Below are 27,491 nucleotides of genomic sequence, written 5' to 3' on the forward strand. Positions count from 1 at the left end.
AGGGCCTTGCCCAAGGGCCCAACAGCAGCAACTTGGCAGTGGTGGGTCTTGAACCAGTGACCTTCTGATTACTAGTCCAGTACCTTAACCACTAGACTACAACATCCTTAATGTATGTCTTAAAATATTTTGTCTTTTTACTGTTTTAACTGAATACAGGTCAAACATGCATTAAACAAGTCCTAATATACTACATTTGAAATATCATATATATTGTGTAAATTTTTTTCACCAAGCTGTATCTACAGGGAACCACAACCAGGAAGCACCTGTATGATTAACGTATGCATTGATTTTCCTCTCAGGTTCTTCTTGGTTTGGTGGTGGTGCGATTCTTTTGCACTTTGACGGTGGTGGAGACAGAACGGGAACCCTGAAGGTTCTGGGCGGTGCAGGTGTAGGTGCCTTCATCAACTTCTCTTACTTCATCCACCAGCAGGAGCGACTGGGAGCGCTGCCGACTGCGCCCGTCCACCTGCACTGTCTGCACATCCTCCTGAGTGTAGAGCGGCCGGTCAAGCTGGAACGCATGCAAGTTCACACAGGTTGTGTTTTAATATTTACAAATGTTTAAACTTATTTCCAGTATCCATTCTTGCTGTGTATAATTAAAGTGTTGCAAAAAAGCTTTTGGGTTGGGACTTGGTAGTCGGCTAAGTTACACTTACCTGCTTGTTTTCAGTGTTTTTAGGGTAAAGTCTGTAAAGTGCTTAGATCTGACTCTCATCTGCCAACCTTTTGCCTTCCGAAGAGCTTTATTCATTTTTAATGCTGTTATACAAGTCCTGAACTTTTTTGTGCTGCGACTTCATAATAAAATCATTAGTTCTTTAAGGGTTGGAGATATGCTGTACTATAGTCTGCTGTAAGACTATAAACGCTAAATTTTTGATTGAGGAGGTCATGGGAAAAGGCTTGATTTCATTCTGGTGTTTAAACCAGTGTTGCTTAAGCTAAGCACTATTTATTTTAAAATATGGAATCATCATCAGAAGAAAATGTTTGCACCTGTTACTCTAAATGACCTTAGTCAAGCCAAATTGATGTAAACCCCTGTTAAACCAGCCAAGGGTGCCAGTGGGAAGGAAAAACTCCCTTAAAATGACAGGAAGAAACCTTGAGAAGAACCAGACTCAGCTGGGACCTGTATCTTTATTGGAGTTCTTTATTATTCAGTTCAGTCATTGTCAAAATGTAGATCCTTCTGGGAAAATATTCTATGAACATATGAACGCAAACTACAGCTTTGACAATTCACACCAGCATTATATGTATTTATAGATAAAACAAAATGAAGCCTATAAAGAAAAGTGCACTCTACATACAGTGAAATATAGTGAAGGATCCATAATATTGTGGGGCTGCTTTGTTGCCTTTGGGACTGGAGGCTTTCAACATGTTATCAGAAGATTATTAGAGCATTTTACAGTGAAATGTAGAAAAAAATAGGTTGGGTTTAACAAAATGGGTCCAGGATAATGACCCAAGGCACACATTTAAAATTAGGCTACACAAGAATGGTAAAAAGAGAAAATGGACTAAAAGGTTATTAAAGAAACAGATAAACTGAACCAAATTCTCAAGAATTAATGTGGCAGCTAAACTAGTAAGATGATCTATCAGTAAAGTTCATCAGTGCAGTTAACTCTAAACTAATGAGCCAAAACATTAGGGCCACCCACCTAACATGCTGAGACATGGACTCCTCAAGACATCTAAAAGATTCCTGTGGTATCTGGTACCAGGACATTAAAAGTAGTTTCTTTTGTATATTTCAAGGTGGATCATTGATGATCTGGCCTTCTACATAATCTTGGAGAAAACAGAATTTGTTGGACCAGTCAACCTTCTTCTATTGCTCCAATGTCCAGTGCTGATGTCTGTATTTCCATTGTATGTGCTGTCAATAGTGGACAAGAGTTTGCATGGGCATTTTGACTGGCCTGGGTGGTCCTAATAATTCGGTTTATCAGTGTAAAGGATAGGGTAGCTGCCATCATGTTGGTTTTGTCACTCATTTGTTTGAAGGCTTTTTATCCCAATATGCACTGTAAAGTGTTGTCATGTTTGACTGACCTTTTGTCCGGGGTATTCCCAGCTGAATTCTACTGCCACCTCCTGTTCTCCCACCACTGTACAGGAAAGCTGCAGGTTTGCACCAATAATCACAGAGGAAGATGAGGCTTGGATGACAGGGGCAGGAGGAGCAGCGGGGTCTGTCAATTGGATATGGCAAGCAGACATTTCATTTTACACATGACGAAGATTCCAGTGCTACCAACATCTGTTTTATGCTGATAATTTACTGTACGTGTGCACTCACAGTTAACATAGATGAGCATATATTTAGTGGAGCTCTGCCGCAGGTTACCCAGGGTGGCCACACAGTACAGAGAACCACCATGGTGTGCTTTGGGTCTGTGGATGGTGAACCCACGCGTCACCTCATAGGAAATTTCCGACACATCCACCTTGATCTCTACGGGTGGGAACTCTCTGTGCAGGGTGACTTTAGCCAGCGGGTTTGTAACCTGGCAGGGCAGCAGCGTGGGCCAGTTGGATCTGAGCTGGATGACTTCATAATAGTCAGATGATGGCACAAAGAGCTCCTGAGGATCTGACAGGTTACATGGGTAATGTGAAATAGCAAAAGACAATTTCTTATGTATAATTTTATACGAATTACAGATACTAGACTGGAATTCTTTATCAGTAATTCTTATAACAGTTCAGGAAATGTAAAACAGGTTCACCTGAAGGTGCTGCAACCCTTTATAAATGAATAAAATGAATAGCATTTAAAATGTGTTGTGTTTTATTTAAGTTTGCCTTGTTTAAAATCATATTTTGTTTATTGACTAGAAATGATTCAGTGTGGGCGACACAATGGCTCGGTGGGTAGCACAGTCACCTGGGTTCAATTCCAGGTGGAGAGGTATGGGTCTTTTCTGTGTGGAGTTTGCATATTCTCCCTGTGTCCAAATAAGTGTTCTCCAGGAGCTCTGGTTCCTCCCACAGTCTAAAGACGTGCAGTCAGGTTAATTGGAGCTTCTATCATTGCTCCAAGTGTGTGTCTGTGTGTGTTTGCCCTGTGATGGACTGGCAACCTGTCCAGGGTGTTTTCTGCCTTTCACCTGGTATTGTACCCACTGTGACCCTGACCAGGATGAAGCAGTGTTAAAACAGACAATACATTAATGAATGATTCAGTGTCACAAACATGCAGCAACAGTGATAATCTGAAAGCAGCAATTACTTTTTCTAGATATTTTGTGGCCAGTAAATGAAATTAGCTGTATAAACTCTATATAGGAGATACATTACCAGGGAAGAAAATGAAGACCTTGAGTGATTTATCATATTCTTTCCTGCAGTTTGTATCCTCACAGTACAAGGGGAAGCAGGTGTACTCTCCGGTATCTGCTCCTGTTGCATTGGCTAAAATCAGTGTGCCATATTTCTCATGCTGGACTGTCCTGATGAAAAAAACAACATTAAAAAAAGACATTCTGATATAATACTAGAATGTAATATGTCATTTATCATTGTATGTAGTGTACGAAGAGATAAAATGATGTAGGTTAAAACAGCCACAATCTTTGTGCAGCACAAATTAAAACTAAAGAACTTTGTGAACTAGGAGATGAGTGCACATAAGCAGTATTTCATTAAAAATATGAAATACTATGGCGCCCAGGTGGCACAGCGGGATATTCTGCTAGCACACCCACGGCGAGATTCTAAACTCCTTGGTTCGAAACTCGGTGATGCCACCGGTTGGCTAGGTGCCATCTAGCAGGAATAATTGGCAATGACCGGAATATGTGGGCGGGGTTTTCAAACGCTGTGTAAGGACCCTGATTGGTGGATAGAGGCGCCTGTGCAGAGTGCATGGGTGAAAAGGAATCCGTTAAGGGCTGCCCGCGGGTCGGAGGAGACGGAAGCAGCAATATACCCTCCTCAACTGCAAAAAACCGGGGATCCCCCAGCAACGGAAGACAAATTGACTACACTAAATTGGAAGAAAATGGGAGAAAAACGCATAATATATATATATAAATGGGACAGTGGTAGCCTAGTGGGTAGGGCATTGGGCTATCAACCGGAAGATTGGCGATTCAAATCCAGGCTCTGCTATGCAGCCACTGTTGGGTCCTAGAGCAAGGCCCTTAACCCTGTCTGCTCCAGGGTACGATGGCTGACCCTGCGCTCTGATCCCAGTCTCCAAACAAGCTGGGATATGCGAAGAAAGCGTTTCATTGTACTGTACACCTGTATATGTATATATGACAAATAAAGTATATCTTCTATCTTCTTCTCTATATAATATACAAAAATGAAATGCTGCTTATGACAGTCCTTAAAATCTCATTGAGAATTCTTTTAAAATAGGCTTTCAACCCCTTGTTGAGCAGTGACCCTGTTTTTAAGGATCAATATATTTGCAACTATATGTTAACTACACATCATGAGTATTTTTTGAAGTGCATTTCAGTAAATAAGTGCATATTCTGCAGAACATTCACTAGCTAATTTTTCTTTTAAAGATAATTACATGTAATCACCTGAACAAATTACTTTTTTGCTGTTAACAAATTGTACACAATGATAAAACTACAGTAGAAAAAAACAATACATGGGTTCTTTCTTCTCCTTACATATCACTGCATTGTGTTTGGCCAATCAGGTGCCAACTTTAAGAAAAGGAAGACTTCAGATTTGCTATAACCACAACTAAACTAACCTCATACACAAGACCATCAGCAGTGGGTAGGTATAAAGTGGACAAAAATTGTAAGTCAGGATATATCTGATGCAGCTGATACTCCCATAAGCATGAGAGGAAGTCCAAAATTGGATCACTATCTGCCAAACCTTTTTCATTTTATATGGGTTTTGCTTACTTTTAAGACACAAATCTAAAAATAGATTTTTCCTCAAAAATTGTTAACAGTTTTGAAAAAAATGTCTTGCAACCTCATCAGCATTCTACCCACATGGGGTCCCAATCCCAGTGTTGAGAACCTCTGTTTTAACCTTTTTCAAGAATAGAAAGAATAGAAAGTCATTTCAGCTCCAATAAGATGGTCTAGATACACAAATTAATGAGGAGAAAAAAGCAACAGGTGGAGCCATTCTTTAGACAGTAGGCAGGAAGTTGGAAGACAAGTAGGTAAAGATAGGGTTAATGTATTGATCACATACCTTAGTCGTCCCTCATCATCTTCCTGCAAATAAGAGGGGACAACCCACTGGACACGATCCCCTTTACACCTCAGCTCCAAAGAGTTCCCAGCAGGGATGGACAGTATCTTCCCCACCTTTTGGAATTTCCCTTTCCCCACTACATGTATTAGATACGACTGAGTCGGTGTAGGGCTCTGTGGCCTGGGTTTGGGTTTGTTTTTTATTTTAACAGGAGTGCTTTTGGTTTTCTTCTCAATTCCTTTATCAATCTTCACCTTACTGTTTAGCTTCTTATCTGCTGCTGGCTTTGACTCCTTTTGGCAGCTGCCTGGAATGTTTACAGGGTATAAAACAAATGTTTCAAGTCTTTATAATGTTTTTTATGTTATGTATCAAAAAAGAAAGGAATTATTTAAGGTGCATTGTTGTCACTAATGAAACAGACTTGTTGAAAGTATGTGATTTAAACAAGGTTACCATAAGACTAAGAAACAACATCTAAAAAACACAAAGCTGGGCTGACTTGTTTACATTCCTCTTTCTAGTCATTTTCTAATCAGAAGATTAAATTAGATGAAGAAATCCTACCTGTTTCTACCTGTGATAAATGTAAAGTAACATAGTTTCTTAAACAGTTGGTTAGCCGGTCTGTTTTAAGAGAGGTCAAGAGGACATTCGAGTGTTTAAATTTGTACTGTTTAAATTTGTGTTAAAATACCTGTTTAAAAATATTATTGTATGAGGGCATAGAAAAACGTTCCTGCGCCACAAGCAAAACACAGCAAGCAAAAATAGTTTTAGTACAACATATTTTATATTTCATGTTATGGACTGGAAAAAATTCCCACCTATATAGGTACAGGATGGGGATGTCAGTTGCTTCAGTTAACTGTTTTATCTCAACATCTGCCATATACATAGCCTAAACACCTGGCAACCCTATGTCTAACATGTATTTATAAAATATGTTTATTTTTTAACTACAAATCATTCACCTAAGCATAATAGGGGTAATTCTATAAGGTAAACCAGTGTAGACAATTTACGTATCAGAAATTGATCCTGGGCGGCACGGTGGCTCGGTGGGTAGCACTGTTGCCTCACAGCAAGAAGGTCCTGGGTTTGTTCGCTAGACAGGGAGGTCTGGGTCCTTGCATGTTCTCCCCGTGTCTGTGTGGGTTTCCTCCAGGAGCTCCGGATTCCTCCCACAGTCCAAAAACATGCAGTCAGGTTAATTAGAGACACTGAATTGCCCTATAGATGAATGTGTGTGTATGTGTATGTGTGTCTGCCCTGCGATGGATTGGCACCCCGTCCAGGGTGTTACTGTGTGCCTTGCGCCCATTGAAAAGCTGGGCTAGGCTCCAGCACCCCCTCGCGATCCTGATTGGATAAGCGGTTAAGAAAGTGAGTGAGTGAGTGAAATTGATCCTCTGCCCCCTCAGCAAACTATAGAAACAGAAAAATCACCACACTAAAAGGACTGATATTCTTCTTATGGCAGTTAACAGGAAGTTTATTTATATATAGAATATATAAATTAAAGTAATTATCATCATACAGTGTACGGGCAAAAGTTTAGAGACACCCCTTTTATTTATTTTTTTAATTCATGTGTTTCAGTCACAAAAATTGCTAACAGGTGTAATAAATCATTTATATAAAGGAATGCTTCCAATTTTGCAGCAACAGTTTCCAGCAAGACTGTACCCCTGTGCAAAAAAACAGGGTCTATAAAGACATGAAGAAAAACTTGTTTTAAAGAAACTCCAGTGTCCTGCACAGAGCCCTGACTTCAGCCTCACCGAACAGCTTTGAAATGAACTGGAACAGTAATTGAGGCTTTCTTGACCAACATCAGTGCCCAGCTATACAAATGCTGTTTTGACTGAATGGGCACAAATTCCCACAGACATACTTAAAAGTCTTGTGAGAAGAGTGGTTATTGTTGTAGCTGAAAAGATTACATTGAGAAACCATTAGTTTTTGAAATGGTATTTTCAACAAGCTCATGGTCAGATGTCCAAACACTTTTGGCCATATAGTGTATATAGAATTTTGTAGCTATTGTACATATTTCGTACATAATTTAGTAGCTTTTGTACATATGCTCTTTTCTTATAATAAATTATAATAAAAAAGGATTTTTGTAATATCAGTAAAAAAAATCACTCACCAAGCTGGAAGCACAAAATGGAATAGTGCAGAACAACCAACACCACTACCAGCAACTTCATGACCCAGACCTATCACTGCACACACTACAAATAACACAAAACCAACACACAAACAACAGCACAAAATCCAGGGTATTCTGTAAACCTCTCCTCATGTACTGCTCACACTGACTGACTGAGCGGAGAAACAGAGTCGAGGGAGCTGGTGTAGACGTTCCTGCCTCAATGGTTGCATTAAACCACCAAATTCCTCACAGTACTCTCAATGGGTCCTTTCTGCAGTCAGTGTGTCTGAAGAAGTCCTTGTTTATTCAGCTGGAGAAATGGACTGTACATGCTTCAAACTGTTCACTAGTAAACCAACGATATGCGTCTACCTGTTCTAATTAAAAATATTAACATATTGTGCAGGTAAGTCTGGTCTTGGTCATGTCTTTAGTTTTAAGCTCATTTTGTCTCATTTTGTGTACTATTCTTAAAGCTAGAACTCCTAAGCTTTATTCTTTTTATTATTCCCCAAATCAAGAAACTATGTGCATTAGAAACATGGCATTTTGCATGTAAGATAGATAAGAATGTCTCCTATAAGGCATATTAGGTACTAAATAACATGTCAAACTAATGTACACTCAATTGTATTTTGATTCACTTCATGCTTTAAAGAAGCAGATTTATGCTTTAATTTTGTGGTACATAAAATCTTAATAATAGAAAATTGTGAGCCAGTATGAGCCATTATTAGGTTGTAATAACTGACTTGAACTAGATGTTCTATTGTGTCACATAGTAGGAACAAGAACAAGTTGACAGGGCAGAAGTGCAGTGCCAAAATTGTAAAAAGGTAAAGAACATATGAGAACATATGAGAGACATTTATTCAGGGTTGTGGTGGGTACAATTCACTGGGTTAAAGGCAGGAAACATCCCAAACTGGTTGCCAATCCACCACAGGGCAAATACACACACTCACACCTGGGGCAATTTTAGTATCTCCAAAGTAGCTAAATAACAAGACATTTTCATAAGAAGTGATATAGGGATCACGCATGGATCCATTACAGTCCCAAATCAAATGGTGTCCTGTGTTTCTATTGTACAAGAGCCTTTCACATATAGAAGTCACCCCTGTGTACTGCAGGCATGTGCTTGTAGCCCTGTTTGCAATGTGAATTTATTGAATTTATTGTATGTGTGGCTATTTTAAGGAAAAGAACATGAGAGAACATAAAATGACATTCAATCATTCATTGTCTGTTTTACTGCTCCTTAATCCTTTTCAGGGTTGTGGTGGGTACAGTCTCCTGGTTGAAGGGCAGAAAACATCCCGGACAGGTTGCCAGTCTATTACAGGGCAAACACACACACTCACATCTAGGGCAATTTTAGTTCCTCCAGAAGTGCTCAATAACAAGCCATTTCCAAGAGAAGTGATATACAGTAGAGATCACACATACAGTAGATCTATTACAGTCCCAAATAAAATGGTGTCCTGTGTTTCAATTGTGCAAGAGCCTTTCACACAAAGAAGTCACCCCTGGCCAATAAAGCTGATTTAGATTTCATCATTTATTGTATGTGTGGCTATATTATAGTCAGGGCAGATGTCAGTGCCAAAATTTTAAAAAGAGGGCATAAAAGAAACATTCATTAATTCACTGTCTGTTTTTCAGTGCTTTATCCTACTCAGGGTTGTGGTGGGTACAATTCACTGGGTGAAAGGCAGGAAACATCCTGAACAGGTTGCCAGTACATCACACGGCAAACACACACACTCACACCTAGGGCGATTTTAGTATCTTTTTGTTAAGACTTTTTGTGCATGACTTTTTGTTAAAATCTAAAAGCTAATGAAAATAATAAAAAAGGCAATAACAAAAAAATATATATGATGCATTATAATTGTGAACAGTTCTACTGCAAAGATGATATGTTTGTGTAGCATATTCTAAGTTTTATTGATTTATTTATTTAAATTTTGTTTATGCATTTTCTTTCCCTTTTCTCCCTTTTAGTGCGTCCGATTGCCCGATTGCATCATGCTTTCTCTCCAGCAATGCTGATCCCTGCTCTGATTGAGGAGAATGAAGCTAACCCCCCTCTGACACGTGGGCAGCAGCCGTGTGCATTTTGTCACCTACACTTTGACGAGTGCAATGCGGATCAGCACTGTGTACAGAGAGACACACCCTGACAGCACTCCTATGTTTTAAAACTTTTGTTCATTTCTGTTTTTTTTATTTGAATTTAATCCAGAAAAATATCCCTACACAGTACTAACCCTTTCTCTCTAGTATTCTCTAACTCACTGCACAACAAGAGGAGCTCTGTTTACACAGACATGGTGATTACTTATTAATTAAACAGGAGAAACGTACTGAATATAATGAAAATGAAGTATCAATCCCATCATGCTAGTACTGATCCAATTCCAATATTAACGTTGGTACCAATACTATTGATATTTAGATAGAGTCGCCCACCTCTACCACTGAATATTAACTTATTAATTAATTAATTAATTCATTGACTGTTTTACCATCAGTTCATCCTGCTCAGGGTTGTGGTGAGCCCAGATCTCTGGGAAAAAGGTAGGAAACACCCCGGACAGGTCTGTATGTCTTTTGATTGTGTGAGGAAACCGGAGCCACTGTGCCACCCACCACTGGATATTGTGTCGTCAAATAAAAAAATGTCTCTTAGATAAGAAAGTGCAAATGAAGACCAACATGAACATGCAAAGATCAGTTTATTATGCAAAGTGTATTACACTCAACAAACAAGCCCCAGATTCCACACAGTCATGTAGACACAATAGACCTATCTATAGCAAAGCAGTAATACGTCTCCAGTGTGTTGATGCTGTAACCAAATTTGGGGCGAGGCTGCCCTTCAGTGACTAAAAATCAGTGAACACTGAATGATTTGATCTCTGGTTTGGTTTAATTTTCAGAACTTTCAGAGCTTCTTATCAGAACAAGATTAGCACAGCAGGTAGCATTTGTGTTGCACAGCTCAAAAGGTGTAGTCTAGATCCTCACTTATCTTTATTGTCTGAGATGATTGGCATGGCATGTCTGTGAAGGTTTTCTACTGTCAATCTGGTTTCCCACCACCTCCTGAGTGGCAGTACATGCCAGTATATCTTGGCTACTCTTAACTGCCAGGGTGTTTTAAGACCACCTGTACCAGGATAAAGCAGATATTAAAGACATATAAATAAAAGAACTTAGTTACGAGGAAATTGATTTCATATAATATAATGCTCCACACATTCATACAGCTCAGCCCGGTTTACTTTGTCGTTGTCCAGCCTGATTTAAGGGATTGGTTTACTAGATATTAGTCCACATTGGGCTCATGGCTTCGTTTGATAAATAAAAACAAACAAACACAAATAGAAAAAGGGTATAAAAAGGAAAGACTATGTGATCCTTTTAACTAAGGTATGATTACAATGAAAAGTTACTTCATTACAAAAATACAGGATAATACATGTAGTCTAACTATTAGACAATTGCATGATGGATTTTACAGTTTTGTTTCATCTTTCTCTGGCTTCTTCTCCTCAGTTTCGACGGTGCTTAGTTTTCCCAGCAGCCTTTGTTTCTGAACGCTGTTCCTCACGCCATATCCAAAATAGATGAGAAGCCCTGATTCAGAAAAGTCAGACAGAAGATTAGTGAGTGACATTGTATGTTAATAGACAATAGATCCAATATATGGAGCCCCTTAGGGGTCATTAACAAAAAAAAATGAAGAGCTAAATCTGTACCCATGGTTCAGTAATCTGTACCCACGAATGTGTAAATCGTAATGCATATTAAGCTGTAAAGAGATGGTTTTCCCTCTTAATGCTTCGAAACTGTGTTACCGTAAAACAGGGTTCAGATGCGCAGTAAAACCTTTAGTGGGTACGGATTACTAAACTGTGGGTACGGATTGCTAAACTGTGGGTACGGATTACTAAACTGTGGGTACGGATTGCCAAACTGTGGGTACGGATTACTAAACTGTGGGTACGGATTGCCAAACTGTGGGTACGGATTGCTAAACTGTGGGTACGGATTACTAAACTGTGGGTACGGATTACTAAACTGTGGGTACGGATTACTAAACTGTGGGTACGGGTACGGATTGCTAAACTGTGGGTACGGATTACTAAACTGTGGGTACAGATACGGATTGCTAAACTGTGGGTACGGATTACTAAACTGTGGGTACGGGTACGGATTACTAAACTGTGGGTACGGATTACTAAACTGTGGGTATGGGTACGGATTACTAAACTGTGGGTACGGATTACTAAACTGTGGGTACGGATACGGATTGCTAAACTGTGGGTACGGATTACTAAACTGTGGGTACGGGTACGGATTACTAAACTGTGGGTACGGGTACGGATTACTAAACTGTGGGTACGGATTACTAAACTGTGGGTACGGATACGGATTGCTAAACTGTGGGTACGGATTACTAAACTGTGGGTACGGGTATGGATTACTAAACTGTGGGTACGGATTACTAAACTGTGGGTACGGGTACGGATTACTAAACTGTGGGTACGGATTACTAAACTGTGGGTACGGGTATGGATTACTAAACTGTGGGTACGGATTACTAAACTGTGGGTACGGGTATGGATTACTAAACTGTGGGTACGGATTACTAAACTGTGGGTACGGGTATGGATTACTAAACTGTGGGTACGGATTACTAAACTGTGGGTACGGGTACGGATTACTAAACTGTGGGTACGGATTACTAAACTGTGGGTACGGGTACGGATTACTAAACTGTGGGTACGGATTACTAAACTGTGGGTACGGATTACTAAACTGTGGGTATGGGTACGGATTACTAAACTGTGGGTACGGATTACTAAACTGTGGGTACGGATTACTAAACTGTGAGTAGGGATTGCTAAATTGTGGGTACAGATTACTAAACCGTGGGTACGGATTATTAAACCGTGGGTACGAATTGCTAAATCATGGGTACGGATTACTTAGAGCAGACAGTTGGTTTGGTTTCATGGTCCCATGGCTGAGTACGACCAACAGCATCGGTTGCTTTAGGACTGTAGCCCATGTGTCCACCGCTGCTACTGCTGGTCTTTCTCCAGCAAGGGCATCACATGGCATCTGTTAGAATGTTTGTTTCATGGTTTATTTCTACGCTGCTAGCGTGTTCCAGCCCATTAAAATTATGAGTGTAATCTTCTTTACAGTTTGCTTTTTAATTAAATGGTAAACACGATTATTTCCTTTGTGTACTTGTGTCCTGCCTCCCATTCCCATACCACTGTCAACAAACTCCTGGTGAAAAAAACTTTTTTAACTGAGTTTGTCACCAGTCTGTGTAGGACTTATTTGTTTTGTGATACATATGTTCAGATACTTCAAATAGTCACTGGGCATTTACATTCAACTTTTCAATCTTATACTTTCACATTTATTTTATGACTTACCCACAGCCATCCAAACAGCATAGCGGATCCAAGTGGCGCCACCCAGCTGGACCATCAGGTAAATGTTAACAAAAGCACTTACAATGGGAAGTAAAGGTAGAAAAGGCACCTGGACAAACACAGACACACAACACACAAACATATATAAATATATATATATATACGGTATATATATATATATATACAGTATATATATATACGTATATATATATATATATATATATATATATATATATATATATATACCTATCAGCCATAACATTAAAACCACCTCTTTGTTTCTACACGCACTGTCCATGTTATCTGTAGTTCTACAATTACTGACTGTAGTCCATCTGTTTCTCTACATACTTTTTTAGCCTGCTTTTACCCTGTTCTTCAATGGTCAGGACCAACACAGGACCACCACAGAGCAGGTATTATTTAGATGGTGGATGATTCTCAGCACTGCAGTGACACTGAGATGGTGGTGGTGTGTTAGTGTGTGTTGTGCTGGTATGTGTGGGTCAGTTTTTAAATACCGTGTCCACTCACTGTCCACTCTATTAGACACTCCTACCTAGTTGATCCACCTTGTAGATGTAAAGTCAGAGACGATCGCTCAACTATTGCTGCTGTTTTGAGTTGGTCATCTTCTAGACCTTCATCAGTGGTCACAGGACGCTGCCCACAGGGCGCTGTTGGCTGGATATTTTTGGTTGGTGGACTATTCTCAGTCCAGCAGTGACAGTGAGGTGTTTAAAAATTCCATCAGCAGTGCTGCAGTGTCTGATCCACTCATACCAGCACAACACACACTAACACACCACCACCATGTCAGTGTCACTGCAGTGCTGAGAATGATCCACCACTCAAGTAATATCTACTCTGTAGTGGTACTGGGAGAGTCCTGACCATTGAAGAACAGGGTGAAAGCAGGCTAACAAAGCATGCAGAGAAACAGATGGACTACAGGCAGTAATTGTATAACTACAGTATTATATATATAAGCCAAGCATTAGCTTTTAAAATGTGGATGAAATGGGTGTGGATGTAATGAAGCTCATTACATGTGCACTCTCACCATGAACGAAGCTTTGGTGGGGTTCTGCGGTTGCCTCCAGATCAGCAGAACACAGAGCAGGATGGCAAAAAGGACCACAGAAATACATACCAGGCTCCAAACCTCCAGAAGTAACAGAGGTCTGATAGCATCGGTCAGTAATATGGTCAGGATCAACAACATGATGACTGCACGGACCAAACAGAGAGAAACACGACACACATCACAACTCAGCATGATAAAGCATAAATATGATCAGAACTGAGGAGAAGCTTTTCTTGTAATTGTTTGTAATGTAAAGTTTTGTTCTGGTGTTGTTTAGCCTTTGGCATGCATAGAGGATGTGTTAGATGTTCTTGATCCACAGAGGGGGCAAATGGGGGCCTGGTCTCCCTTTAGCGGGCAGCTATGAGTGAGTTTGGTTTGTCCTATACAACATCTTGTGTGAATAATTTGTGAGTTGGAAACAAGGTATAACAAAATGTATGTATCAAGGCTTCATGCCTTTAAAAAGCCAACACAAATTACATTTTAGCTTGGTCCTAGGTAACTGCTTGGTTTAATCACCTTCTAGCTTTATTTACATTTTCGCCATTTGGCAGATGCCTTTATCCAAAGCGACTTACAGTAGCGTGAGAGTTTATTGTCTGATCAGTTAAGGGTAAGGGGGCTTGCTAGGGAGCCCAACAGCAGAAACAGCAGGATGGGCACTGGTTTGAACCAGTGACCTTTTGATTGCTAGTCTAGTTTCTTCACCACTAGGCTACAACTGCCTTTATGGCTAAGCAAGTCTGGCATGCTTTTTAAATACTATATGTACCCATATGCTTAGTGTAAATGTAGGTGAGTGGAACGGTCATTACCACTGAATCCAGTACATATTTTGACAGTGTTTGATGTTTCCTTTGTTGGGTAGGAAGGAGGATTTAAAAATCCAAATTTTGAGCTCTGTTTGCACTTTTCAAGGTTTGTCTCGTTCTCTGAGCACGTATCCTCTTGGTACCTATAGAGAAAAGAACAAGCTGAGTCTTGGTGCTTAGAACAACAAAATAAAATATGCTTTTTTTTTTTTTTTTTTTACAGTTTTTTACAGTCTACAAACTGTTTTTTAGAAAGTAAAACCCACAAATTGTTGCTGTAATGTCTCCAATTAAAAAATATTATTAGATTCAAACCTCAGTGTAACACAAGTGCCTTCACATGCTCATTTAAATAACATGCAATAATATAATAACATGATACATAGAAAGTAAGAGGCCCCTTCTTGAATATTTTTTAATTGGAGACATTACAGCAACAATTAGTGGGTTTTAATAGCTGCTCTTTGCTGGTGGGCATATGTACAGCCACTGAGCCGCCCAGCAGGTCCAGGAATCATTAGGTGCAAAGCAGGAATACCCTGGACAGGCTGCCAATCCATCACAGCACTTGGATGAACACTTCTTTCTTCATTCCTCCTTCCTTCCTTAATATGCACAGTCAATCTTGTCTGTGCATATGCCCACCAACAGAGAGCAGCGTTGAGATTATAACCCGTATTTCACCAATGTTGGGCTAGCATAGTTGATCATTGTACCATTAAAGTGCAGCTATTACAATCTTTAGGTTAAAAACTAAAAGAACTAAACATACAAACCTCAGTATAAGAATGCAAATGGCCACCAGTGTGTAAGCAAACAGAGTTCCGATCGACATGATGTTCACCAGCGCATTCAGATCAAATAAAAGTGCCATTATTGCTGTGAATCAAACAAAACACACTTTTTTATCATTCATCTGCTGGTGAGAATGCCACTAAACTCTCATAAGATTCATGCACAGAGCATTGAATAGGAAAAGTAACTCACATACACGAACAAGCATAAAATGCCATAAAGAAACTTGTTCTGTTACTCTCATTGGGCTAGATATAGGTGCAATGCTAATCTGTGAAATCTGCTGCCACTATTTGTGGTCACATTGCACATTGATCTACCAAAGCTGCACTCCCTCACAGAATTGCACCGGATACTGATTTACTAACTGCACTTTGCACGTGTTGCAAAGCTAAAAATTGTGAAAATAATCAACCATGATCAACCTGGAAAATGCTAACGATGCTAAAGAAGACTTTTTAGCACGTCCAATTGCCCGATTGCGTCATGGTTCCTCTCCACTAATGCTGACCCCGGCTCTGATCGAGGAGAATGAAGCCAACTCAAGCCCCCTCTGACACATGGGCAGCAGCAGTATGCATCTTGTCACCTACACTCTGACGAGTGCAATACCTTAAGGATTATTTGGATGTACAAATATATACATTAAAAACACACAGAGCTAATGTTGTGAATGGAAATGTCAGAAAACCATGTTTTATTTTATAATTAATCAATTAATTAAACATCCAACTCATAATGTTGATTATGTAATGCAATTATAGGAATAATTAAGCATGGGAAGCATGGACCTGGCAACCACTTTGCATATGCACAATTAGCAGCACAAATTGTAACACACACTACAAATGATCAAATATAAAGGCCATATACAGGAATGGATTATTATAAAAAATGCTCTTGATGTGTTGTTCTCTTTGCTCTATTATTCACCTGATATAGCGCCAGATGTAAGAGTAGCCAAGGCGGGACTCTGCCTGGAACTGACCCTACTCAGCACTTTGAACAGAAGACCATCTCTAGCCATGGCAAAGATCACTCGAGGCATGGGAATCATGGATCCTAGCAGACTGTGAATTAATCAGGACACAATAATTTAGAAACATTGATGATTAAAAGTAAATAATCTCTTTCTTTTGATACTGCATATTTGGCACATTGAATAATTTTAAGTTATTAAAAACATTACATTACACCAAGGAAATTACCAAGGATGATACAGATTTCAGATTACATTGCATCTTAAATAAATAAAATCAATAAATATATTAAAAGTATTGTTTGTGTGCTTTGTTAAACAATCTGAAATGATTAAGTTTAACCTGTATGTAAACATAGTAGCAACCAACCATAAAAATCATCAAACAGTAATTCACTTTCACCTGTTTATTAAGCATGTTTTCCTGTTGTAGTCTGGTGAATCTTATAGTTATATCTATAGTTATGTAGTTATATAGTTTACCTTGTAGACAGGGCACACAGGGATCCCACAGCCACTGCATACTTGGCTGCAGGCCAGCCCACATAAGCGAAGGCGACTGGCAGAGGGCTGTGGATGTTTAGCAGGTAATACGGCATCATCAGGGTGAGCGCAGCTGATACGCCGAAATAAGCCAGGAAACAGATGAGTAGTGCAAAGATGATACCCAGTGGTATAGACTTCTGAGGGTTCTTCACTTCCTCCCCTAAAATTTACAATTTACAGTTTACTCTTATGTAACTTTTTAAGACTTTGTTAAAGCTTTAAATCATTTTCTAGTAATAACATTCTTTTTAACAATACTTTTCTGTAATTAAGATAAAAATCATTTCATTACTCTATTTATTTAAATTACATTGCATCAATGACATGGTTTTTAACAATATATATTTATTTATTGTCCAAAAGTACTTTTTTTTGCATATATCCCAAGCCATGTCCTCTGCCCTGCTGACCTCCACCCCGACCAGGAAAAGCTGTGACTAAAACACGCCCTGTCCGACGTGTGCAGTAGCCGACTGGTTTTTTCCACCTGTACATGGTGGATTTATATGGGACTCAGTCTTGCATATGGAGAGACATGCACTAATCCCTATTATCTGTGCAGGTGTCATTAATCAGCCAGCAGAGGTTGTAATTGCACCAGTTATAAGGAATCCCCCCGGCATTTAACCCAACAAACGAGCCAATCACTGTCCATGTAGATGCCCAGCCTGCTGGAAGCAGAGCTGAGATTCAAACTAACGACACTGAAGTAATTTTCGTGGCTTTTTCAGCGCCTCCAGTTCATTTTAAAATGAAGTCACTCTTAAGTCATTCAGTACTTTACATCAATTATTTATTATTTTACATTAAATATGTAATGGTGACAGTTTCACAAGATATCAATAAAAACTTGCTTTTTACTACTCCAATGTCAGTACATCTGTACAAGTGTACTTGACTAGTTGATAACAAGCAAAAAAACAATCTTATATGATTTTCAGCGTGGGTGGGAGAAGATTTTGAGCAGTTCTTAGGGTCTAACTGAGAAGTTTCTGCTAATAAAAAATGGGCAAGTGGGACTGTTTAAGTGGGGACTAACCTTGCATTTAATTTTAGAAGAAATAGTAATAATTGTTTGAATTTTCTTTGTATGTAATACAAATTTAAAAAGACCTACCTGTACTTGCAATGCAGTCAAACCCCACAAATGCGTAGAAACAGGTTGCTGCTCCTGCCAGTGTTCCTTCAATGCCGTAGGGGAAAAACCCACCTACACCGAACTCAGAGGTCACATTTACTATAGACGACCGATTTCTGAAAAGAGCACATAGTATTTGAATTTATGAGCTTTTAAAAACACATTGAGGGCACACGAGTATACCAAAAATTGGATGGATAAGCATAACTAAAATTAACATTGTTTTTATTGTTGTTATACTGTTTTAATGCATTTTCTCCCTTTTTCTCACCATTTTTAGCACGTCCAATTTTTTCTATTGGTGCTTACCCCCGCCCCTGGTTGAGGAGAGCGAACTGACACATGCCCCCCCCCAACACGTGAGCAGTACCGACTGCATCTTTTCACATGTCAATCAGCCTTGTGCACTGAGAGCCACACCCTGATCAGCATTATTCCTCTATCAATTCCTCTATCAATTCCTCTATCAATCAGCCAGCATAATTGCCATATCTGGCTTCCTACCTGGATGAACAACAGCCAAATGTTGTTAATATAGCCGCCCAGCCCAGTCGGATGGCAGAGCTGAGATTAGATACGATGTATTCGAAATCCCAGCTCTGGTATGCTAGTGTGTTTTACCTATGCGCCACCTGAGCGGCCCTTTGTTGTTATACTGTTTTTATCATTATTACCAGTCTTGATTTATTTTAGCTTTATGTTCGAGGTCGGTTTTTTATTTTATTGATTAATTTATTTATTTTTTATTATCTTGGCCAATAAGATCAAATTCTTCTGTGTAACTGTACACGGGTCTTTGATCATTCCACAACTTCCTAATCTTACATTACACCTACATTCTTTTTTTTTATTTTTGAAAAAAAAATTAAAAAAAAAGAATAAAAATTAATAAGGTAAAACAAGAGTTTCTGATTTGTGTTGTTTTAATTAAATACCTGTAAAAGAAAAAAATAATTGCTTCCTGTTGGACTTCGACTGGCAATGGAAATTGTGGTGCCCCAAAATTGGCACCTGAATGCTTGAAGTTTCCTGCTTATCAGTTAAACAAAAAAAACCTCCTGGAGGTCAGTTTTGCAGTCAGATAAAACACAGCTTAAGTTGTTTGTCCACAGTTATCAAAAGCATTATTGGATAAAAAGGTTGACTAGAATTACCCGTGACTAGGATTAGCCGTGACTAACACACGCTCTCTCCGTGTGCAGTAGCCGACTGCATCTTTTCACCAGCACATGGCAGATTCATATTGGGCTCAGTCTTGCATACGAGAGACATGCACTAATCCCCATTATCCCCCGTCTCTGTGTAGGTGTCATTAATCAGCCAGCAGAGGTCGTAATTGCACCAGGTATGAGGAATCCCCCCTGGCATTCAACTCAGTGGACGAGCCAATCATTGTCCGTGTAGGCACCCAGTCTACTGGTTGTGACAGTTTCACAAGGTGTCAATACCAATAAAAACTTGCTTTTTACTGCTCCAATCTCAGTACATCTGTACAAGTGTACTTGACTGGTTGATAACAAGCAAAAAACAATCGTATATGATTAAATCTTAGAATCTTATATAATTATGATTTTCAGCATGGCTGGGAGAAGATTTTGAGCAGTTCTTAGGGCCTAACTGTGAAGTTTTTGCTAATAGAAAATGGGCAAGTGGGACTGTAACTAGGCTTAAAAACAATATTTTAATTATACTAAGAATATGTGAATTGTACTGAAAAATGCTAGAAAGTCAAACAAAATTGAACCAGAGTTCCACCAGATGCTTGTTAACCTTAGCAGATTTTATCATAGTATTTTCATTCACCCCACAATACACTTTTTTTTCTAGACAAAGAACAATGTGTTCTAGTTATTCATGTTGTGTCACTGTGCCATCAATGCTTTGTGAAGGTTGGCTGCACAGGTGGGTCAGCTTTCTCAGTCTCAATGTTCAAGTCTAGATTGAAAACATCTTTATTTACTCAGGTTTTTGATTAGTCTTTTCAAACTAAACAAGCAAACTTAGTTATGCTGTAATAATTAGGGGTGCCGGAGTCTAAAGCTACTCTCTGTAAAACTGACATTTTACTCTTAACAATTTTACATTGTAACTACATTTTCTGTTGTTTTACCCCAAGGTGGTTCTGATGGAAACCAGTTTACCCTCTCGAGGTTAAAGACTGCAAGTCGAGACTTCTGTGCCAACAATGCTGCTTCTACTAGATGTGACGGAAACCTGCCGTGTTTGCACCAACAAAGTCCAGAACTTACAATGGTTTATCACAGACTGGACTGAATAATGAAGAACTCCAATAATTTTTTGCTAGTTATAACCTTCAGTTCAATTTAACTTTGTGTTTGTATGATGTGTAAATCCTATTTATTTAAAATATTCTCCAGGCCACCCAAAAAGGATAGAGGTCCCTGCTGATTAAACAGCAAAGTGCCTTTAGTGGTAGGTTCTGCCAACTTCGCTGCAACAATGAGCGCTATAGGAAGTCATTTTTGCCCACAGCTGTGGCAACCTATAATAACTCTCACTGGTGCAAGAGAAGGACGCAGAACCTATAACACCCACGAAAGACAATTAAACTTTCAATTTGCACATGGTACTGTTTTATTTGCACAGTTTTAAATTAGGCTTTAGGCTCCCCCCTTTCTTTAGTTTATAGTTGTTGTTTTTTTGTTCTTGTCCTGCTAGATGTTTTATACTCTTATTTTTTATATTATTACATTTTATTTTCTTTATATATATTTTATATTTTCAGATTTTATATCTCACTTGTATTTACAGTTCTGTCTTAATTTTTTGATTCTTTCATTTACCTCATTGTAATGTCATTGTGTGATGTTTGTAATAATTGTAATTGCTGCTGTGACACCACAATTTCCCTTCGGGGATAAATAAAGTACTCAATCAATCAATCAATCAATCAATCAATTCTTGTCAGACTTCCTTTGTTACCCTGAAACATGCTTATGTGTGATTGGCTGTCCTGACAGCAGCATATTGCTGGCTTTACAGATAACCCTAGTAGTTGGACCAAAGGTAGGGGTCATTGGTCATGCTGTACCATGTCAAACATCTTTGTAAAATCAATGAAACATAAATATAGTGCCTGGTTCCTTTCTCTTGCTTACTCCACGATGATCCGTAGGTTTGAGTTCTGATCCTGTTTGCCTCTTCTTCACCTAATGTCAGCTTGTTCTTGGTCAGTCTTTTCTTCAAGCTTGGTTTGCACTTTTTTAGGATTGCTTACAACAGGATCTTGTTAGACCAGTGCAATGGTCATGTAGTTGGTGCACTGGAGCAAGTCACCTTTCTTGGGCAGTGAAATGATGACTGATTGTGTCCATTCCTCTGGTCAGATTCCAGTCTCCCACACTTTTAAGCAGACCTTATGCAGCTTGTTCAGGGTCATCCAGACTCCACCAGAACTGAGCAGTGTAACTTAGTCATTTGAACCAAGTGCCTTTTGCTTAGCCAGTTCTAGCATGGCACAATTCCTCTTCCTTAAATGACAATGGTTCCTTTTCATTAACATTAATCTGTATGCTCTACCTATTTACCACTGTAAAATACACTGATTGAGCATCCCAATCACTTGTCAGCCCTATAGTCGACTGCTAGGTTCACCCAGCAAAAACTCATCTAATTATTCAGTAGCAGAAAAGGAAGATTCACGTTCCTTACAAGCGAATGTAAACTGACCTTAGCTACAGTATCAGAAGTGCGAACTTACTCAGACTCTGCTGTTACATTCAGTAATGTGTCTTCACTGATGTACCAGTTTGCCAGTTTCCCCTTGATGAATCCAGAGATAATTACAAACACCAACACCAGTATGTTAACACATGTGAAGATCTTGTTCACCATCGTAGATTCTTTCACACCAAAAGAAAGGAGGCCTAAAAACAGATCGGGTCAAAGTACATCAGTTTCTATATCCGGTACAACAGCTTAAACAATATAGTGTAAAACCATATTTGACACTATACCTGCGAGCAACAGGATGAGGGCAGCTGCAAAGATGTCTGGGTAGGGAGCCAGGCCGGGCAGATTCATAGCTGCGTGTTTGCTAAAGTAATTAGACATCACATTCCCAATCAAGTCATCAAATGTACCACTCCAGGCTCGGGCCACACTGGAGGCTCCTAGATCGCAAGCAGGAGTTTAATTATTGCAGAGTAATGTGCAGCTTTTTGGTTTTTAATTATAACCCCAAATCAGAAAAAGTTGGGACAGCATGGAAAATGCAAATAATGACAGAGTTTCTTACATTTACTTTGACTTTTAGGCGTTCAGCTTAAGCTTTCACCCTTGGCCTTTACACACTAAAATTTCTCCTGATTCCTTGAATGGTTTAATGATATTATGCACTGTAGAGGGAGAAATATGCAAATCCCTTCCAATCTTTCTTTGAGGCTCATTGTTTTTACAATCATTTTCTCACGCATTTGTTGACAAACTGGAGATCCTCTGATCATCTTTGCTCATCAAAGCCTTTCCTGGATGCTGCTTTTGTACCAAACCATGATTACAATCACCTGTTGACATCACTTGTTTGGAATCACATCATGATTGAATGAAATGAAGTTGAGCAGACAAAACATGAAATATCTTGGGTTCAAACTGTCTGCAATCAAATAAAAGTCAAAGTAAATGTAAGGAACACTGTATTTTCCATACTGTCCCAACTTTTCTGATTTGTGGTTGTAAAAAAAAACATAAAAAAACTTGCTTATACTCACTTACACCTAAAAACAATTAAAAGCAGCCACTCTACCCTCTGCCTCTTTTTAAGTGGTGGAAGGAAACTGGAATACACAGCAGAAACTCAGGCAAACACTGAGAGAACATGTTAAATTGCTCAGTCAGTGGCCAGAGGTGAGGATTAAATCCAGGTCCCCAAGACTCATTTTGCTATGTGGCATGCAATATACTGTACCAGCTATGTCACCATTTTTTTTTTTTTACATTTTTTAGAAATTTAAGTAATTCTAATATTTTCTAAACAGGGTGACAAACGGTGCAGCAGATACTGCATGGCAACCTCTGTTTGAACCTCACAGCCACTGTCTGTAAGGAGTTTATTATGTTCCCATGTTTCCTTTGGCTACTTCAGTTTTTGCCCAATTCCCAGAAACATACAGGAGGGGAATTTGCTGCTCTACAGTGTTTTAACATTTTATTTCATTATGATTTTCAGCATTTAGCAGACGCTTGTATCCAAAGCGACTTACTGTACTATGACAGTACACTGTCTAACAATTAAGGGTTACATGCCTTGCTTAAGGGCCCAACAGTGGCAGCATGGAATTGGTGAGGCTTGAACCAGTAACCTTTTGATAACTAGTCCAGTACCCTAACTACTAGGCTACAACTGACTCTAACTGCCCCACTGTAAACCTGATCAAGAAAAGCTGTTAGTCACTAACATCAGGGCAATTTATAGCAGCCAGGCAAACTTCTGTCTGTTTTTGGAGGTAAGAAACAAACACTAAATTTCTCACTGGACATCCTTGGAGGCAAGAATCACACAAGGACCCATCAGCACCCCTTTTATACAGGCCATTTTACCTACTTTTTTCTTTATAATTTAAGCATATATATAATTTATAATTGTCCTGGATAACCAGCTGACCTTCTCTCCTCATATAGCCAACATGACAAGATGGTGCCGGTTCCTCCTGTACAACATCAGTAAGATTCGACCATTTCTCTCCAGGGAAGCTACCCAGATTCTGGTCCAATCACTTGTAATCTCACGGTTGGACTACTGCAACTCCCTCCTGGCAGGAGCTCCCATGTCCACTATTAAACCCTTGCAACTCATTCAAAATGCAGCTGCCCATCTGGTTTTTAACCAGCCTAAACACTGCCACATCACCCCACTGCTGCGTTCTCTTCACTGGCTTAAAACACTGATGCTCGCCTACAAAGCCAAAAATGGGCCAGCCCCAAGCTACCTTCAAGGTCTAATCAAACCCCGCTCTGTACCGCGCAACCTCAGAGCCACTAGTCTCGCTCGACTTGATCCTCCACCCAGAACTCGAGGAAGACAAGCATCAAGGCTCTTCTCTGTTCTAGCACCCAAGTGGTGGAATGAACTTCATCTGTCTGTCCGAACATCTGAGTCTCTTGCTGTCTTTAAAAAACAATTAAAAACCCACCTTTTTACTAAACACTTAAGCTGACTTGTACTTACTTACTAACATTTTTTTCCATTTCCAAAAAAAACTAAAAAAAAACCCCAAAAAACCAAGCACTTTGGTTCTAACAGGTTTCAGCAGACTTGTGTTCTTTAACTGTTGTTTACTAAAACTTGAGAAATGAAATGTTTACTATGGAAGCTCTTCTGTAAGTCGCTCTGGATAAGAGCGTCTGCTAAATGCAGAAAATCTAAATGTAAATGTAAGCATTGACACCTACCATCACATCTACCATGGCTATTGCATTTTCCTGGACTAAATTGGAAACAGACTATCATTCTCACCTATCACATAGGAGAGTAGCAGGTTCCACCCCGTGATGAATGCCCACACCTCACCCACAGTCACGTAGCTGTAGAGATAAGCCGATCCAGTCTTGGGAACACGGGAGCCGAACTCCGCATAGCACAGTCCGGCGAAGACGGAGGCCAGCGCAGCGATGAGGAAAGAGATCATGATACTGGGACCTGACAGACTCCTGGCCACCTCACCTGTGAGAACGTAGACACCAGCACCCAGGGTGCTGCCCACCCCCAGAGACACCAGGTCGATTGTGCCAAGGCAGCGAATAAACGATGAAACCTCACCCTCGGGCTCCAGTGGTTTCTTGCGTGACAGACCACGCACAAATGAACAGACATCCTGACAAGACATGATCAGCTGCCACCGAAAGAGAAAAATGTATTTATTTATTAGGATTTTAACATCATGTTTTACACACTTTGGTTACATTCATAGAAACAATGGTAGTTACTGGTTACACAAGATCCATCAGTTCACAAGTATAACGTCAAACACAGTCATGGACATTTTTGTTTTCTATGTACAAAATGCCATGAAGTGAAGTGTTTTCTTTGTACTTTGGTTACAGTTTTGTCAGTTGAGTAAAGAAGTAAAGAATAAAGATTCAAGAAAATGACTGAGTCACAGAGTACTCTAATTGTGTTTTACAAAATGTCTATCTATCTATCTATCTATCCATCTATCCATCTATCCATCCATCCATCCATCCATCCATCCATCCATCCATCCATCCATCCATCCATCTATATGTATTTATATATATATATATATACATATATATACAGTGCCTTGCAAAAGTATTCAGCCCCCTTGAACTTTTCAACCTTTTGCCACATTTCAGGCTTTAAACATAAAGATATATAATTGTAATTTTTTGTGAAGAATCAATAACAAGTGCGACACAATTGTGAAGTGGAACGAAATTTATTGGATATTTTATTGGAACTTTTTTTAGAAATAAAAACCTGAAAAGTGGGGCGTGCAATATTATTCAGCCCCTTTACTTTCAGTGCAGCAAACTCACTCCAGAAGTTCAGTGAGGATCTCTGAATGATCCAATGTTGACCTAAATGACTGATGGTGATAAATAGAATCCACCTGTGTGTAATCAAGTCTCCGTATAAATGCACCTGCTCTGTGATAGTCTCAGAGTTCTGTTTAAAGCGCAGAGAGCATCATGAAGACCAAGAAACACACCAGGCAGGTCCGAGATACTGTTGTGGAGAAGTTTAAAGCCGAATTTGGATACAAAAAGACTTCCCAAGCTTTAAACATCTCAAGGAGCACTGTGCAAGCGATCATATTGAAATGAAGGGAGTATCAGACCACTGCAAATCTACCAAGACCCGGCCGTCCCTCTAAACTTTCAGCTCAAACAAGGAGAAGACTGATCAGAGATGCAGCCAAGAGGCCCATGATCACTCTGAATGAACTGCAGAGATCTACAGCTGAGGTGGGAGAATCTGTCCATAGGACAACAATCAGTCGTACACTGCACAAATCTGGCCTTTATGGAAGAGTGGCAAGAAGAAAGCCATTTCTCAAAGATATCTATAAAAAGTCACCTGGGAGACACACCAAGCATGTGGAAGAAGGTGCTCTGGTCAGATGAAACCAAAATCGAACTTTTTGGCCACAACGCAAAACGTTATGTTTGGCATAAAAGCAACACAGCTCATCACCCCGAACACACCATCCCCACTGTCAAACATGGTGGTGGCAGCATCATGGTTTGGGCCTGCTTTTCTTCAGCAGGGACAGGGAAGATGGTTAAAATTGATGGGAAGATGGATGGAGCCAAATACAGGACCATTCTGGAAGAAAACCTGTTGCAGTCTGCAAAAGACCTGAGACTGGGACGGTGATTTATCTTCCAACAAGACAATGATCCAAAACATAAAGCAAAATCTACAATGGAATGGTTCACAAATAAACTTATCCAGGTGTTAAAATGGCCAAGTCAAAGTCCAGACCTGAATCCCATCGAGAATCTGTGGAAAGAGCTGAAAACTGCTGTTCACAAACGCTCTCCATCCAACCTCACTGAGCTCGAGCTGTTTTGCAAGGAAGAATGGGCAAAAATTTCAGTATCTCGATGTGCAAAACTAATAGAGACATACCCCAAGCGACTTGCAGCTGTAATCGCAGCAAAAGGTGGCGCTACAAAGTATTAACGCAAGGGGGCTGAATAATATTGCACGCCCCACTTTTCAGTTTTTTATTTCTAAAAAAAGTTTAAAATATCCAATAAATTTCGTTCCACTTCACGATTGTGTCCCACTTGTTGTTGATTCTTCACAAAAAATTACAATTTCATATCGTTATGTTTAAAGCCTGAAATGTGGCAAAAGGTTGAAAAGTTCAAGGGGGCTGAATACTTTTGCAAGGCACTGTATATATATAAAAGCAAGCAAGCAACAGCACAGCACCAACAAGCAACAGCACCATTTTAACCCCATACACACATTTTGCTGGGAATAGATTCATTAATGTTAACATAATTTTGACTCAAGTATATATATATATATATATATATACAGTGTATCACAAAAGTGAGTACACCCCTCACATTTCTGCAGATATTTAAGTATATCTTTTCATGGGACAACACTGACAAAATGACACTTCGACACAATGAAAAGTAGTCTGTGTGCAGCTTATATAACAGTGTAAATTTATTCTTCCCTCAAAATAACTCAATATACAGCCATTAATGTCTAAACCACCGGCAACAAAAGTGAGTACACCCCTTAGTGAAAGTTCCTGAAGTGTCAATATTTTGTGTGGCCACCATTATTTCCCAGAA

The 27,491-nt window shown here is 39.5% G+C and overlaps 2 protein-coding genes across 2 annotated transcripts; both read right to left on the reverse strand.

The window, feature by feature from the left end:
• Positions 1-301: 301 nt before the first annotated feature.
• On the reverse strand, positions 302-7,424 carry LOC134319211 (platelet-derived growth factor receptor-like protein). Its single transcript, XM_063000263.1, has 6 exons — positions 7,364-7,424; positions 5,206-5,515; positions 3,325-3,476; positions 2,324-2,617; positions 2,077-2,216; positions 302-520 (listed from the first exon to the last, which is right to left on the reverse strand). Exons 1-6 carry the CDS (start codon positions 7,422-7,424, stop codon positions 302-304), a joined length of 1,176 nt encoding a protein of 391 aa, XP_062856333.1.
• Positions 7,425-10,892: 3,468 nt separating this feature from the next.
• Positions 10,893-25,036, reverse strand: LOC134310359 (cationic amino acid transporter 2-like). Its single transcript, XM_062991965.1, has 11 exons — positions 24,667-25,036; positions 22,169-22,324; positions 21,913-22,078; positions 18,171-18,307; positions 16,991-17,213; positions 16,462-16,598; positions 15,510-15,612; positions 14,737-14,876; positions 13,895-14,061; positions 12,832-12,940; positions 10,893-11,014 (listed from the first exon to the last, which is right to left on the reverse strand). The coding sequence occupies exons 1-11, from the start codon at positions 25,034-25,036 to the stop codon at positions 10,893-10,895; spliced, it is 1,830 nt and encodes a 609-aa protein (XP_062848035.1).
• Between the last annotated feature and the right edge of the window lie 2,455 nt (positions 25,037-27,491).

This window comes from Trichomycterus rosablanca, chromosome 1 (assembly GCF_030014385.1).
Source record: "Trichomycterus rosablanca isolate fTriRos1 chromosome 1, fTriRos1.hap1, whole genome shotgun sequence".
NCBI lineage: Eukaryota > Metazoa > Chordata > Actinopteri > Siluriformes > Trichomycteridae > Trichomycterus > Trichomycterus rosablanca.

Coding starts and splice junctions, on each gene's coding strand:
- LOC134319211 (XM_063000263.1), bottom strand. CDS start 7,424: ATGAAGTTGCTGGTAGTGGTGTTGGTTGTTCTGCACTATTCCATTTTG. Junction 2,217..2,323: donor TATGCTCATCTATGTTAACT/GTGAGTGCACAC, acceptor TCCAATTGACAG/ACCCCGCTGCTCCTCCTGCC. Junction 521..2,076: donor GGGAATACCCCGGACAAAAG/GTCAGTCAAACA, acceptor CATGCGTTCCAG/CTTGACCGGCCGCTCTACAC.
- LOC134310359 (XM_062991965.1), bottom strand. CDS start 25,036: ATGTCTTGTCAGGATGTCTGTTCATTTGTGCGTGGTCTGTCACGCAAG. Junction 18,308..21,912: donor AATGTAACAGCAGAGTCTGA/GTAAGTTCGCAC, acceptor TGCTCTTTTCAG/AAATCGGTCGTCTATAGTAA. Junction 14,062..14,736: donor AATATGTACTGGATTCAGTG/GTAATGACCGTT, acceptor TGGTCCGTGCAG/TCATCATGTTGTTGATCCTG.